Below are 16,192 nucleotides of genomic sequence, written 5' to 3'. Positions count from 1 at the left end.
GGATTTCACTCAGAAACAACTCCAAAATAATGGTTTTTCCCTCTGTGGTACGGCTGTTCCTTTAAACCCATGTACACACGGTTCAGAGGAGAAATATAAGCATTGTTTCAGAAGCTAAGTCAGGCAGGTCTCCAGACTTGGCAGTCTTGAGACTGGAGCTGTGATGTGTTGAAATTTGGACTCAGTACTGATGACTGGGTTTGAATCATAGTCCCAGCATTAACCTTGGCTGAGTCACTTGAATTTGCAGCCTTCATTGTGTCGCAGTGGAGTGGCGGTGGGAGGGAGCTCCTCTGAAAAGTGAGGAGGGTGTCTGAGGATCTCTGTGGGCTCCTTTGCCTCTCGCTCTCTGTGATGCCGTGGCTTTAGGAGGTGGCATTTGATCTGGGCTTCAGAGTGTGGGGTGACTTTGACAGGCTGCCTTGTAAATGAAGAGGCAAGGTATTCCAGGTGGTGAAAACAGTTTGAGCAAAAACACAGTGACTAGCAACTGTAGAAGGAATTCTAGGAATGGTGTATACTAGTTCTGTCTGACAAGGCCAGGGTTTAACCTTGCACCAAACCAGAAAGCCTAATGGGATCGGTCATGGAACTGAGACAGCACCTTTAAGTTAGGTTTAGGGTCTGGTAATTCCTTCCTGCAGCTGTAGAATTTTAGAGGTCCAGTAGTGACTAGTCCTGTGATTGGCTTCTCCGAAAACTGGCCCCAGGGATAGAGGCCTCTACATCATCTATTGCATGACTGAGCAGCTCTTACTGTAAGAAGTCTTCAGAACATCGAGTCAAGACTTCCAGCGTCTAGTTGTAGCTCTTCTAGCATGTAGATAATGGGAGATCATAAACAACAGAACATGTTATGGGCTGTGTAACCCAAAGGCCTGACACAGACCTGGGACATGATGAAATTCTATGCCTCTTCACAAAGGAACAGATTTTAAAAGCAGTCTACTCATAGAAAAGTACTGTGCATCCATGTTGGGTCAGTCAGCATGCAGCAACAAGGTGGTGTTACTGCTCGCAGGGAGGCTGGAACAGCAGGCTGTTGTAACAAAGACTCTGGCAGCGGGTGGATGAGAGAGACGGGGTCCTGCAGTTTTAGGAGTTGGTCAGAGTGGCTAGGACCGAAGAATGCTCAAGGAAGGGGGCTAGGAGACAAAGGTATAAGTGGATGAAAGCAACTGAAAGACCTCCGGGTAGAACATGGGCCTGTGTGAACTTAATAAGAAGCCAGTACTTTTTCTTACAATTAATTTTAACTAATTGTGTGTGTGTGTGTGTGTGTGTGTGTGTGTGTGTGTGTGTGTTATAGATGTATCGTTTGTGACTGAGCACTCCACTGATACCCACTTCTGAACTTTGACCAGTTCTAGATGTCTGAGGTAAACTACCATCTACCACACAAGGACACTGCTCTGATGCAGGTTGAGAGCTGTGGGTATAGAAATACAAATTTAGACAGCAGTTTGATATTTTTCTCTTTGGCAGAGTAATGATAGTAGGTTCACCCTGGGCATCTTGGAGCTTCCCAGCTGTGAGTGCTTGGCCATATTTATAGTAAGTAGCATGCACGTGTTTCCCCCTGTGGAACACCCCTTAAATCTGATACACTCGGAACATTCGTACCACCAGTACACCCATGGGCACAGTTTGCCAAATTGGGTTTTATTGTAGTTCACAGGATTCACAGCTGGTAAGATTGTCAATGACTTCCCACTTCTTACCCCAGTAGCCTACATAGCACCCTCAAGTTCTATGAAAATTAGTCAGCAGGGAGAAAATGTCAGTATCAATTTGATTTCTCTATGTCCTGTGATCATAGTGTATGCTGGTTCCTCCAATAGGATTTTACCTCCTAGGGGAACTTAACTTCTAAAACTCTACATAATAGACAAAAGGCAGTGACACACAGTATATATTACTGTTCTGTAATGGATCACATTTAAGGTGATTGCATTTTTCTTTACTGTAACAAATAATGTGATATGGTAAACAGCTTCTTTGTAAACTTATATTCACATCTGACTAGTTTTTTAGAAATACAGATAAGCATGTCAGTGGTCTACAGGAAAAGTCTAGTCATATAGGGTCATGAAAGATGATCTTAATGTATGTTAAAACAAACTTTCCAGCAGGGTTGCAGAGGTTGAGTTGGAAAGAGCTGATACTGAGGTAAAAATAAGGTTTCTCATGGTACACTTTAGCTCAAAGTATGAGGGTATAAATGAGGGTATAAGTAAAATTATGACATCAAGATAAAAAAATTGTACTTATTATTCAGTTTACCACTGGTGATTATACTTATTCTTAATGTACTTATTTTCCTAACAGTTTTGTGGCAACTTGAATGTTATCTATACATTTTAAATATTAAAGCCACCAGGGATTTCTAAGGTGTCAGTAGTGGTAGGGACCAGATATTAATGGGAGATAGTACTGTGCTCCAATACAGGAGATACTAAGGATAAGGAAAAGCATTGAAAGGTTGGTCTAGGAGAGGGAAACTCTCATCTGAGTATTAGGTGTCATATTTTATGGACACAAGGTAAAACTGCCAGAAATATAGTTTATAAATTGATCTGATCTCTTAGGTCAGAGGGCAGAACAGGTGTTTGCTGTGGGAGCTCCTCACATGGAGATGACAGCACTGGGGCCCTACACACTGAAGTAGGTTTCTCTTTTCTTTTTCTTTTTTCCTTTGCGACAGGGTTTCTCTCTGTAGCTCTGGCTGTCCTGGACTCACTTTGTAGGCCAGGCTGGCCTCGAACTCACAGAGATCCGCCTGCCTCTGCCTCTCCAAATACTGGGATTATGGTGTGCACCACCATGCCCGGCTACACTAAAGTAGTTTTGGGGATCAGGTGTACACATGTGTCCTTAGGCTTTTATTACAAATCAGCATTTAAGCTTTATCAACTAATATTTGGAATTACATTTTAAAATTACATAATATGACTTGTGTCCTTGAAATTTGATTATTACTTGAAAAATTGGTCAAAAGTGATAAATGTTTAAATGTTACAGTTCAAAAAATGGCTTTAATGTGTTTCCAGCTGCTTTATGACAGAGAACTTAAGTTCTAACAAACTTTAATTAGAAAAAAATGAAAAAAAAAATCAAAGGATGATGTCAGCCAGAATCAAAGTGAACCAGAACAAGAAATACTTTTATTAGTTACAGAACATCCACAGTGTGTGAGGTTGTCTTGTTGGCTTCCTTTATAGCAATGAAAATATTGCAGGCCTTTTTCAGGGAGTTCAGACATTTGGTCTTTTTGGACACAGCATGGTTTTGATAGGTGTTTTTAGCAGTATAATGATGTTCTATTAGGTTTACAAAAAAAAAAAAAATTAAAAGATGTGCTAAATGAGTCCTGGCTTAAAAAAAAAACAAAAGAATATTGAAAATGTTCTTATCAAAGGAAGTGGACAGTCAACCCCATGTGTCTGCTGGTTTCCTGTTCAGTTGTAAATTAGCCTGTTGTCTTAGGGTCACTATTGCTACGATGAAGCCCTGTGACCTAAGGCAAGTCGGAGGAAAAGGCTCACTTGGCTTATACTTCCACATCATAGTTGATCACTGAAGGAAGCCAGGGCAAGAAATGAAGCAGAGATGGAACTTGGAGGGAAGGGCTGGTGCGAGGCCGCGGAGGGCTGCGGCTTACTGTTCACCATGGCGCCCTCAGCCTGCTTTCTTATAGAACGGCCTAGGGATGACCCCAGTTGAGACTTTCTACTCTCCAATGACTCTAGCTTGTGTCAAATTGTCGTAAAACTAGCCAACACACCTATACTTCATTATTATTTATCCCAACATTGTTTCTACCGTGGATATTGACCAAAAAAAAAAAAAAGATTTATTAACATCTTAAAGCACATCATATTATAACTGAAAGTAGTTGTCCACATAGAAGATTGAGTAGATCATTTGTTTACAACCTTCCTAATGCTGTGATCATTAAATGCAGTTCTTCATGTTGTGGCAACTCAGCCATAATATTACTTTTGTTACTATTTCATAACTACAATTTTGCTACTGTTATAAATAATAATGTAAATATCTGCTATGCAGGATATCTGACATGTGACTCCTGTTAAAAGGGTCATTTAAGCCCCAAAGGTTTTAGGTCATATATGACTAACAGGTTAAGAACCACTGAAAAAGATCACCATGAATTTACTTTATAGCCTGGTCCTCTCCCCTTCAAGATGCCATTTAACCCTTCTGTAAGAGAGCAGTTACTAGGAAATTCTTGCTTTGCCCTTCTTTCTTCTTACTTCTTCATTGAAGTTGAGCACTATTTTGTTTTAATCTCTTTGGGCCTGTCCTCTGTACCTAGTTGGAAAGTAATGCATGTTCCTTTAATCTATTTTCCTGTTATAAGCACAGCTCTTGCTCTTTGCCTATTCAGAGAACTTCATCCAGTCTGCCAGATTCAACCCGACTACAGAGTAACTTGATGATGTGCCTAACTGTCCACTGTTCTCTGAAATGCAACAACCTTGGCAACTGTGGCCTCTATCCATCCAGTCTCCACTTTGTTAGCCCCTCAAGACGGACTTATCCTAAACAGATTTTTTTTCTTGATCTTTTGCATGTTCATCTTCTAGCTTGCCCCTGGGCGTGAGGAGTTCATGCCCACCTTGTGCCTCCAGGCTGGAGTTTTGTCTGACTTAGTCTTGCACCATGTTGTGCTGACATAACAGGACAGCTGCATATATTAACACACATTGTTTTTTACCTAGCATCTCTCAATGGAAGCTGAGGTTTGAAGGCTGGGCTAGGCTGGCTAGCAGCAAGCTCCAGGATGCTTCTATCTCTGCCTCCACAGTCTGGAAACTACAGAAGCAGGTCCCTGTACCAACATTTCTTTTTAACATGGGTGCTAGGACTCAAACTGAGGTCCTCGTACTTATGTGGTAAGTGCTTTACCAGCACAGCCATCTTCTCAGCCCTATATATTTATATCATGCAAATATGTGATAATTCTGTATCAGTTATACTATAAAAATAAATATTCCCTTTTGTGTGTGTGCACATGTGCATGTGGAGGCCAGAGGACAATGTCTAGCATCTGTCTTGGTTTCTGGTTCTCTGTCTCTCTCTTCCTTCCTACCTCCTTTCTTCCTTTCTCCCTTTCTTTTTCTCCTCCCTGCTGCTTTTTTTGAGATAAGGGTTTTCACTGAATGTCAAGCTCACTGATTCAGCTAAACTAGCTGCCCCAAGGACTCATTTGCCTTGAGCTCTCCAGCAGAGCATGAGATTACAGGCACATACTGGAGGGTTTTATTTGTTTATTTTTGTTCTTAGTAAGGTTTCTGGAGATTGCACTCAGGTCCTTATGAGCATATGTGAAGCACTTTTCTGACTGAGCCATTTCCTGAGCCTCAAGAACTATTTCTTAAAATACTTGACTATAAGAATCATCTTACTACACGGTTTATTCCATAAATATAAATGTGAAAGTATAAGACATATTATTAATTATTCCCTTGCTCTCTTCTTTCCTAGTTAATGAAGGAGTTCCCCCTCTTAAGCATGTTCAATATCCATGAGAACCTTCTAGAAGCCCTTCTGGAACTCCAAGCTTATGCTGATGTCCAGGCAGTCTTAGCAAAGTATGATGGTAAGTTTTTGGGTATTTTTATGCATTTAAGAACTCCATTCTCCTTGACATAATCCAGTGATGAGATAGGAAAGACAATTTCAAGCAGGGCTTTGATACTACTCTAAGAATTGTCACCTATGGTGTTATGATGGCTATTCTCTAGCGCCTTCAATTGAGAGCTTACCGGGGCAGACCCATTATGTAGCTTGTGCTCCACTCTTACCAGAACTTAGCACAAACTCTTGCACAGCCAGGCAGCTGTGTGCTCTCTGCTTGATTCCCTCCTGATCAATCTCACAGCACATGTGAGGTCAGGCAGCATCGAGAGGTCTTCCCATGATACCTTGCAGGTTCACTGTGATCACTGTCTGGTGGCCTTGTCAATATTCTAGAGCAATGTAGAACTAAGTGCCTTGGCACATATGACAGTGCAGTAACTGTTTAAAGAGCAAATTGTTCCCTTGCTGTAGGTCTTCTTTAATAACCGACACCCCATTTCTTTACATGATGTCTTCAAAGCCCTTCACCATTGTGGTTGCTTCCTCATAAACTTATTCTACTTTACCTGTTGCTAATGAGTTAGGGAAATGAACTGCTACAGTCTAGAGAATTAAACACTGGTCTATTTACAGTGATATCTGTGAATTTAGTATTTGCTTAATAGTACAAAATTATATACATAATTTCTTACCATGCTTAGGCTCTATAAAACTCCACATTCTTCTGACTTATTTCAGTAATTCTCTCCATAGAATGCGTTTGCTTATAGATTTGACATTATGGCATGGTTACTTATACTACATAATAATCTTTTTGCATTGTAAAATATTCTTTCTTTAGTAAGCTTTATTGGTCCACTTAAGAATTATTCCGATCACAGATTCTTGCAATTCTTCAAACATAGAGAACAAACGATATCATTTGGATTTTATTTTTGACACAAGAATTCTTCCTAAGGGAGAACGGCGCTGTTGTCCCCTGCCATCAAGGAAACTGAGCTTTTGTGTACATGTTCCTCAAAGTCTTGCTCAGATTGATGGAAACTAGAAGCCTTCAACCAGTGATGGCTTCAGTTTGCCTGTTTAGAGAAGCACACACTGTGGAACAAGATGCACACTGCTTAGGATGGAGCTGAGTTTAAAGTGTCTGGGGAGCACTTTACAGTAAACACACTGAAGAATGTTTGGCTCATTTTTATTCTCTGTTTATTCTCTAGAATCTCACTCTTCAGTTGAAGCTTGGAGATGTAAGGTCTACATCACTGTGGGCACGATGTTCATATAGTGAGTGTCTTTTATAGCAAAGGCATCAGTCTCATGCCATGAGTTACCTGGCAATGCCCAACACAGGGTTCATGTTCTCGTCATCAGTGCTGATCTGCACTTAGCTTGATGAGCTTTAAGAAATAAGGATTTAACCAGAAATGCCTTTGAGATCTCAAGTCTCAAGACTCCTTTCATGAGGATCTCAGTTTATTACAGAAATCATCAGCCTTGTGCTATAAAACTGATTGCCAAGTAAAGAAATGAACTCACTTGGATTTATTCATTGTCTCGATGTATCCCATTGCATAGCCTCCATTCCTCAACAATCAAAAGCGTATTTATTAAATTCTGATAACATATGTTCGTATTACTTGTTACAACAGCCCGTCCCACCCTCCACTAAAACTTGGCTTACACTTTGAAAAATTCCTTTATTTCAAATGGCCAAGCTCACCCTATCAAGGCCCGTGTTGAGCTTTGTTTATGTTGTGTACCTGGCAACAGAAATGATGTTCTTGTTCATTATTCATGGAAAATGAGTCTCACTGGTGGCAGGACACGGTGTTGCTGAGCTGCCTCATTAGAGGCTTTGAGTCCAGCAGTTGTCGATAGAATGCAGATGACCTAACCCCCACTGAACTCTAAGCTGAGTCTTGGTGCTGACTTGCTCATGCTTGTATCACTTACAGTAGAAATATAATGAGCTGCCTGCCGAAGTTACTTTTCTTGAGGGTGAGCTGCAGCCCCTTAAGACTGGCAAAACATGTCTCCTATTCTTTATTGCCTCCAAGGGCTTGGTTCTTTCCATTTCATCCCTGATGCTGTTCTTGAAGACCCAAAGGGTCTTGACTGATCTGCTAGCCCTTTATCTGGCCCTGTACAAGGAAGTGAGTGTCTTGGAGCTCTTGGAGTACACAGCTTAGGAGGCACCCTGTGTTTTGCCCTGGTTCAAGTTCAATCATTCTTATCTAAGTTGCTAGAGACAGCATTTTGAATTGTAGCCCTCCATCCCTCTCACAGAGTCACACCCAAAACAACAGGATTATGTTATCTCTCCTAGTTGGAATGCTGTGGTTGGGTGGCTGTTTCTGGGATGGTTTATGGGTACAGCAGGCCTTTAATGTTCGGTAAGTGGCTCGGTTTTATAAGTCGTCTTCTGGGAAGTGACATGAAGGGATCAGCGATGCTTTTCTGATCTTTGTAGAAACGATTTAGAAAAATGGCAAGAATGGAGAGAAAAAAAAAAAACACCCTGAAACATAACATGCTTTGGAACGAAGAGGAAAACAAAATGTATTTCCCCTTGCCTCATTCTTCGTTACTATTATAAAAAGAAGGAGAAATTTGGCTTTGAAATTTTTGAGGTTGAAAATCCTTGATATTAACAAATTCTTCTCCCAGTGGATCCTGTGAAAACTCCTTTCCTAGGATTACAGATCAGTTGGTCACCTCTTGTCATTGCACTCTGATTTTGATTTTGTCACTGAGAATCATCTCACACTTTGTTACACTACATGTTTGTCTGAAATGCTGCCCTGTCCTTTCTGAGGGGGTTTCACCCATTTCAGTATTCAGTTTATTGACCACCACAACACCTTTCACACAATGACTAAAGCAACAACAGGAGCAACAGCTAACAAAGCAAGTTCTTAGAAGATGCTGGTGTCAGACATTGTCTAAGCTTTCACATATGACTGAGTATTTGGCAGGTATTGCTGATAGCTTCATTTTGGATTGTGCGATGCCTGAGAAGTATGTTGTTCACAGTTATCCCCAAACTGTCAAAGTAAAGCCATGTAGATACAAAAGAGATCAGCCATGGGCAATCATTGCTTAAAATGATTTGAGCTTATAAGAAAGAAAAAGTCAGTGATGAAAGCCATGGTTGTCCGCTCCAGGCCTGTCCTCTTCACCGTTACATGTTATATACGTTAGCTACCCTCACAGTAACCCTCAAGGAGGGGGCTACTCCATTTCAACAGATGTACAAACTGAGGTGTTGTCAATGCATGTAACTTGCATCATCACACATTCCTAGACGACTTGCAGAGCTGAGATTCAAATTCATGTGGGGTTAGCTCTAGTCATGTGTTTTCCATAAATGTGAGTCTTGCTACATTGATGGACTCTGCTTCTTGTACAAAGGCATGAAATATGTGGGCTGGGACAGCGGTGCCGAGTTTCAGTGATCCTAAATTGCCTTTAACCGTTTGTCAGGGAAGAGTTCTATCTAAATTTGCTTGGCTTTCTGATGTTGTCTTCAAAGTATGGCTTTCTACCTTCTATGCACCTGTTTACTTTTGTCAAAAATGATTTGATGTATAGCATTCATTTGAGATTTATCATATTTTTCCAGCCATGTGTTTGTTATGCATGGAATATTTTCACTATTATGATGTAATCAGAAACTTCTTGTAGAAGCACTGTGAAAACTCACGCAATCTTTGAATCACCCTTCAAGGAAGTTTTTAGGCTGCCTAGGTTGAAAACTTTAGTCTCAAAGCTTAAGATAGTAGAGTGGAAAAGAATCCATGTATCTTACTCATTATAGCCTGTGCATTTCAATTTTAGAAGACTCTCACAGCACCAATGAATGTGCCTATGCTGAACAAACAGTATACTTAGTGGTATTTATATCTGCTGTTTTTAGTTAATGATCCTTGGGATCCAAAAAGCATCATGGGTGGAGTACTTAGCCTTCTAAGCCTCCATTCCTTATGTGGAAATAACTTGCTTAAGATAACATGGCAGGTGATTGGCTGTGAGGGTTAGAGAAATGTAATTCATTCTTAGTATTGAGAGCTCTGGGGCACAAAGTAGGGGTTGAGAAACTATTACCTGTTCTACAGAGCCCAGTTTGCTGCTCCTCGGTTGTTTTTAGCCTTGATCAATCTTATATAAATAGAAAACTATATATAAACTGTCAGCTGAAATACAAAGAGCCAGTCCTGTTCACCCACAAAGCCAGTGTATGTCTTATTATGGTAATTAATTATAGAAATAATATAACTTATGTACAGATATTTGATTATAAAAACAGAATTGCTTAGGTTCACCTGAAAATAATTCTTAACACTTTGGGAAGCTGTAAACAGAAGTATTATGGGGTTTGCTTCTAATACAAAGACAACGTGTTCCTCTGGATTCATTTGACAGAGACAGTTGATGGGAGAAAGCATTTATTTTGGCTCACAGTTGCAGTCTGCCATGTGGGGAGGTACAGCGCAGCTGCTTGGTCTGTGAGGGTGCAAACTTTCTGTTTCCACTTCTCACTTCTTGGGGGACTGCCCAAGCGCCCCCCTGTAAGATCATATTATGTATCATCACAGATTGTGTGAAATGGTCACTGGACACCCTGCCTTTGTGGCCAGTCTGTTTTCTTTCTTCCTTAGAAGAAGCCAGGAATAAGAAGTATTCGAGGTGTCAGAAGGACCAGTGAGTAAGATCCATATTCATCATAATCAGATCATTCAGACCTTAAAAATGGTGTATTTTAGCCAAACAGTGAACACAAGTTTTAACACCACAGGCACATGCAACTTCTTAAACATTTACCACAAAGTTAGGTTCCTTTAGCAAATGAAGGTTTGAAGGGTTGTCAGTCCCATTTAGTGATGCTAAACCTCCACTCCCTGGACTAGCTGCTATGGAAAAAGTCAAGTATATTAGGCATGTGATTAAATATAATTTTAGTATAAAAGATGGGCCAACTAAACTAGTTAGTTCTTCAAACAAGGAAATGATCATCACCACTGATACCGTGAGCTGTGGCTTCAGGTTTGTAAGCATGAATCACTGTGAGTGATAGACCTGCCAAGCTTTGGACTAGGTGCCCTCCTGATCTGGACACCAGAGGCAGGTCTGCCAAGAAGCCTAGGCCTTTGAGATCCCAAATGATCGGCTGTCAGATGATGGCCAGTGCACATAGCAAGCATGAGTTCTGATAATGGATGTCATTTCAACAAGGACTGCATGCATGAGGAACTTCTGTCTCTGATGATGGAGAAGACTGTTCGTGAGTACATACATCTGTAACGCACATAGTTGGCACACTCACAAACCCCTGAATTTATGTTGGCTTTGGTAATTCTTATTGCCCAGTTATCATAATTTACCAAGGTAACATTCCTCCCCAGCCAGCCATCACCATCACTGAAACTGCCGTGCTTGGCTCCAAAGCACCAGCCACAGAAGGGCCTTTTGACAGAACTTCTGGGGTAACCGAGTCCAAAAGTTGCAAATCACATCTGGTGTTTGGCTTTGCAGCAGAAGATGAATTTTTCTGGGTGTAGCTGAGCGCATGTTCTTTGCTCGTCCCCCTGCCCAGAATTACTAAGGCCATGTAGAATTTCCCGATTGAATCACTGAAATCCCAGACGGCATATTTTTTTTTGAGGTTTTTGTATATCAATCCTTTTTATTTCTTTGGTGAATTTTCCTGTTTGGTTGAAAGGGGACCTTGGATTAGCTTTCTAGAAGGTGGAGCAAAAAGACCTCACACTGCCTGGAACTAACAGCGAGGATTTAAAGATAGATTTCTACATTGCTGTTGTTTTCATCAAATCCTGAATAGGCATAAGAGTAGGACATTTTTTTGTGTACTCCTGAGTGGGTGAAAGCATAATGTAACAGTAATAGCACTTTACAGTCCATAAAAGGTTATGAAAGAGGCAACTGCTCTTGTTCCTTCATCTTTTGTTTCTGTTTGTTTGGTTCACGGCTCCAGGAGAGTCTGTGAGCACTACCTTTGTTGAGTTAGTGTAAACTTCAAGTGTGTCTGGCAGAGGCGATGTCAATGTTGCCAACAGAAGAAGAGGGACACAGAATACCATATCTGAAATGCTTGGAGCTGGATGTGTTTTACATTTGGAGATGTTTATTTTGAAGTTTATCATTTTTGCATAATTGAGTGTTCCTAATCTGAAAATTTCTAAAAATCTAAAGCTATTTGAATTGTGCTTAAAGTTTTGGACTTTGGAGCAAGCACAGATGTTCAACCTTTAGTTGGTTCTGGATTGCAGAGAGTAATTAGGATAACTTTTTCAAATAGTTTCATCAAGGATCTATTAAAACATTATATAGAAGATACTTTTAGGTACATCTGGACTCAGGGCTTAATGTGATCTATTCTGTGAAATTTTGTTTATGCTTAGTATTGAAAATTTTATATAATGCATATGAATGTGTGTGAGCCCCCCCAAATACATGACATATTTGATGAAGGTGGATCAGAACTTGGTGTATATTTTAAGTATACCATAAGCTGTGTAGACAAAGAATGTCTCTGAGAACAAGCTGTTTCCTGTTTTTTTTTTTTTGGGGGGGGGGAGGGTGCTCCTGTATAATGGAGTAGTTATTTAGAACATCTGTTGTTAGTGAATGAATCAGAAATGGAGATGCCATTATGGGGTAGTGTCATTTGTGAGGTAGTTTGGGGCTTATTTATCTGCTGGATGCTACCCTTCAAAGCTTTTTAGAACCACAGATATGAGGCTTCACCCCCAACTGACCTGTCTCAGGCATAAGAACAGTAATGGTCCATTAAACCACATCTTGATCATTATCATTGCTAGATGAACAAAAGAAAATGAGATCAAAGTGATTGGCCTCTTAAACTGTTTTATCTTATCTGAAGTTTCGTTCCATAAATTCCTTTTCAAGATTATTGCATTGAATTTTTGTTCTCATGGGCCCTTTATAACTTTGGAAAATTCAAGTCGTCTCCCCAAGATGACCTTCCTCAGCAGTGTTCCAGGGCAGGCTCTAGGAGGAGCCAGAAGAGACGTGCTTTGCCTTCCTCATTGCAAGACGAAGATTCTTCTTCTCTTCATCCTTATGTCATCTCACTGCTTCCTCCACCTTGCCCATCTTCTTCACACTGCTGTTTCAATCAGGCATCTGGATGAGAACACTAACAAGTTGTCGTATCTCCTATTGGAACTCTAGAAGCAAATATTGTTGCAAGGCACACATCTTGAGAAATAACTCATTCATGGCCCCCTCTTAAAATTCCCATCAACCCTGGTTACTTTTGTCTTTCAGGAGATAAATTAGATGTGGATGTTGTAATATCGGATGAGGCTAAGATCGAGAAATTTGAGATATAGATACATTAACTTAAATTTTATTCACTGACAACCAGGTACATTTCAGACTTTGCTTGGTGTTGTGGTTACAAAGAGCTCACGATACACAGCATTTACTTTTCACAGAGCACCAGTTGAAGTAAATAAGGGAAGAACCAGGCACTGGAAAGGATAAGGACTAAGGTAGTATCTTTTAACCTAAGCTGAAGGGCTATTTCTCCTAGCAAGGAGAAGCGAGGAGACCCTTTTTAGAGGAGGGTCTGAGCTGATGTGGACAGTGAATGTGTTTGTGCAAAACAGAACATATGGAAGCTGGGGGCATGACCAGCATGACTTGTGTGAGAATTTCCCCATTTTCCACATTGCAGAGGGATGGACAAGTTGCACAGCAAGTGACAGAAGATACATGGGGTGAAATGCATAGAGGACAGATCTCAAAGGCCTTGAGTCTGGCTGGGACTTTGTTCTAAAGGCCTGTGAGCGATCTAGAGGCAACCACACAGGAAAGTTTCCATCTGCCCTTGTGTGCAGAGGGTAGAAATGGGTTACACTTTGCCCTCGTTTGACTTGAGGTGGTTGGGAAGTGTGGTGGTTTGCGTAGGTACACGGCCCAGAGATTTGTGTGTTTGAATGCTTGGCCCATGCGAGCAGTGACATTAGGAGGTATGGCCTTGTTGGTGTAGGAAGTATGTCATGTGAGGGTGAACTTTGAGGTTTCCCATGCTCAAGCTACACCCCTTATGGCATGCAGTCTCCTTCGCTGCCTGTGGATCAAGATATAGAGCTCTCAGCTCCTTCTCCAGCACCATGTCTGCCTGCATATTGCCATGTTCTGCCATGATGATAATGGACTAAACCTCTGAAACTGTAAGCCAGCCCTAGTTGAATGTTTTCCTTTGTAAGAGTTGCCATGGTCATGGTATCTCTTCATGCAATAAAATCCAAACTAAGACAGTAAATGAACACTAAGGCAATTTAGGCCTGAGAGTGAAATAATCTGAAAAGAAGTGACTTCCGAACACTACAGTTGAGCACTATGTGATCCCCAGGGCCATTTGGAGGACTTTGTAAACATCAGTTGAAGTCTGTGCGAAGTGGCAGGCCTAGTGTAGACACTCTTCTGTTTTCTTGGTATGCAAATCTTCCTCTTGTAAAATACTGCCACATTTGCTCTCTGCTAATCTCCTAACTCTGGGAAGCTGAGGCTTATAAAGACACTTGCAATCTCAGATTCTCATCTAGGGAATGTGCTTAAGACACAGGGAGGCTGCCTGGCGACACAGTCCATCAACACCCATCTACTTTTGCTGGCCTATATGACAACATGAGGGCAAGCACATGGGTGGTGATGGGAGGCAGAGAACTGGTAAGACACCCCAACGCCAGAACTTATGACAATGAAGTGAATGTATAGGTAGTTCTGTGAGTTCTCTTTGCTAATCAAACCATTGCATAGACTCGTGTCTTGCTGGCACTCTAGTTACTGCTAAAGTACCCAAAACACAAGAATGATATTCTGCTTAATCAAATGGTCAATTCTTAAAGGAAGAAACTGTATCATAAGTTCAAGAAAGGAGCATAAGGGAGAGAAATGTTCCTTGAATTTAAACAAATAATAGCAAAAACCCAAAGCCACATGTCTTTTCTTTAGTTCAGAGGAAAGATAAATTTTCACTCGCAAATGGAGATTCATTGAACATAACTGACCTGATGTTGATGGATTTAGGGTAGAGTACATGAAACAATTTCTTTTGCAGGAAAATATTTTAAAAGTATGGGTGACTCTGAATGATGAAATTATAGTTACTCCCAGTGGAAGTGCAAAGGAAATACAGACTGTTGAAGCCTGCGAAGAGGTCAGCATGGCTGCCCTGCTCTGGAGAGCCAGACGGGGGAGTCAGCGAGATGTGGTGGCCACTGGCCTTTAGGCTAGTGAGAGGCGTCATATCAAAGCAATCAGGTGTGCACTGATAAAACAGTACCCACAATGCCTTCCTTTTGGCCCCTGTGGGTGTCCATAGGTGAATGCACATACACCTACAGAGAGGCACAGAAAAAGAAACAAAATGAACATATCAAGTGACAAATAACTAAATACCTACAAATCAGGCGTTTCCAGTAAGCTAGTGCTTAGGATAGTGCAGATCTGAGGGGAGAAAAAGTCTGTTTTTTGTTGTTGTTGTTTTTGTTGTTTGTTTTTTTTTTGAAGAAAACAGTTTTACTTTATGGATATGACAGAAAGGAAAGGAGTTTATATGTTTGATGTGATAGAACTAAACTGAGAGATGATGTTACCCTAATAAACCTTTGGGTATTTTAGGTAGCATGCTAGATAGAGCCTTAGGTCAAATAAGAATAAATGTTTTAACAGAGGATCCTCGAAAAGATGTCTTTAAGACAATCACTTTTGCCTCCCCTTTTAAGCAGTTACTTCTCTAATCTTTTTTCTTTCTTAATTTTTTTTATTTATTATAATTTACTCACATTACATCCCTATTGTTATCTCCTGGCTTGTATCTTCCCATTCCCACCCTCCCTCCCTCTTCTGTGACATTATGGTCTATGCAAAACAGTAAATAAAGTACAAGATAACATGAGAGGAAAAATAAAAGCAAATATCACAACTGGTAGTTTTGGATAGTGACAGAGATGTGGCCTAAAAGATTGATTTTGTCAATAATTTGTTGGTAACTCTCAAGAATTTGATTAGCCAGTCCGCTGGCCTGTCTTTCTGCCTTCTCTTCTCTTCCCTCTATTTATCTCTCTTAGTTGAGTCTTAACTATATATAGTTCAGGCTTGTCTTCAACTTCCCACACTACTGAGATTACAGTTGTGTGTCACTCTGCCTGTTTTGGCCTACATTGTTGTTGTTGTTTTCAAAGTTAAAAGAAAATTACTTGGGCAGATTGACCATAACAGTCCTAAACTGTTGTCTAATTCTTTGGCTCTATTTCATGGCAGTACTGTTTAGAACAGGGAGTGTTGTATTAATGTTAGTAAAAAGCCACAACTACTCATTTGGTTATCTGTGTCCTTTAATAATTTTTGTTCCTTTTCAAAGAATTTAGCAAATAAATAAATCTCAGCAAAATTCTAAAAAATCATAATTATGTGTTTTATGAGCATTTAGCAGAGATAGAGATGACTAAAATTCCAGGATGTGTATACTAGAGATATTTGTAGCAAATAAACACAGATGAGAAAGTGGCTGTGAAACTATTTATAGTGTATACAA

The 16,192-nt window shown here is 40.5% G+C and overlaps 1 protein-coding gene across 13 annotated transcripts in view; it reads left to right on the top strand.

The window, feature by feature from the left end:
- Window positions 1-16,192, top strand: part of ST7 (suppression of tumorigenicity 7) — a 233,115-nt gene that overhangs the window by 172,054 nt on the left and 44,869 nt on the right. For all 13 annotated transcript variants that reach the window (XR_014780003.1, XR_014780004.1, XM_084785753.1 and 10 more), the window contains one exon: window positions 5,509-5,623. Coding sequence is in view for 11 of the 13 variants with exons in the window: in XM_084785753.1 (XP_084641879.1) it covers window positions 5,509-5,623 (115 nt within the window). In the remaining 2 variants the exon portion in view is untranslated. The remainder of the gene's footprint in view (window positions 1-5,508; window positions 5,624-16,192) is intronic.

This window comes from Acomys minous (genome assembly GCF_964271855.1).
Source record: "Acomys minous genome assembly, chromosome: 6".
NCBI lineage: Eukaryota > Metazoa > Chordata > Mammalia > Rodentia > Muridae > Acomys > Acomys minous.
This window is presented reverse-complemented; position numbering and strand designations above follow the sequence as displayed.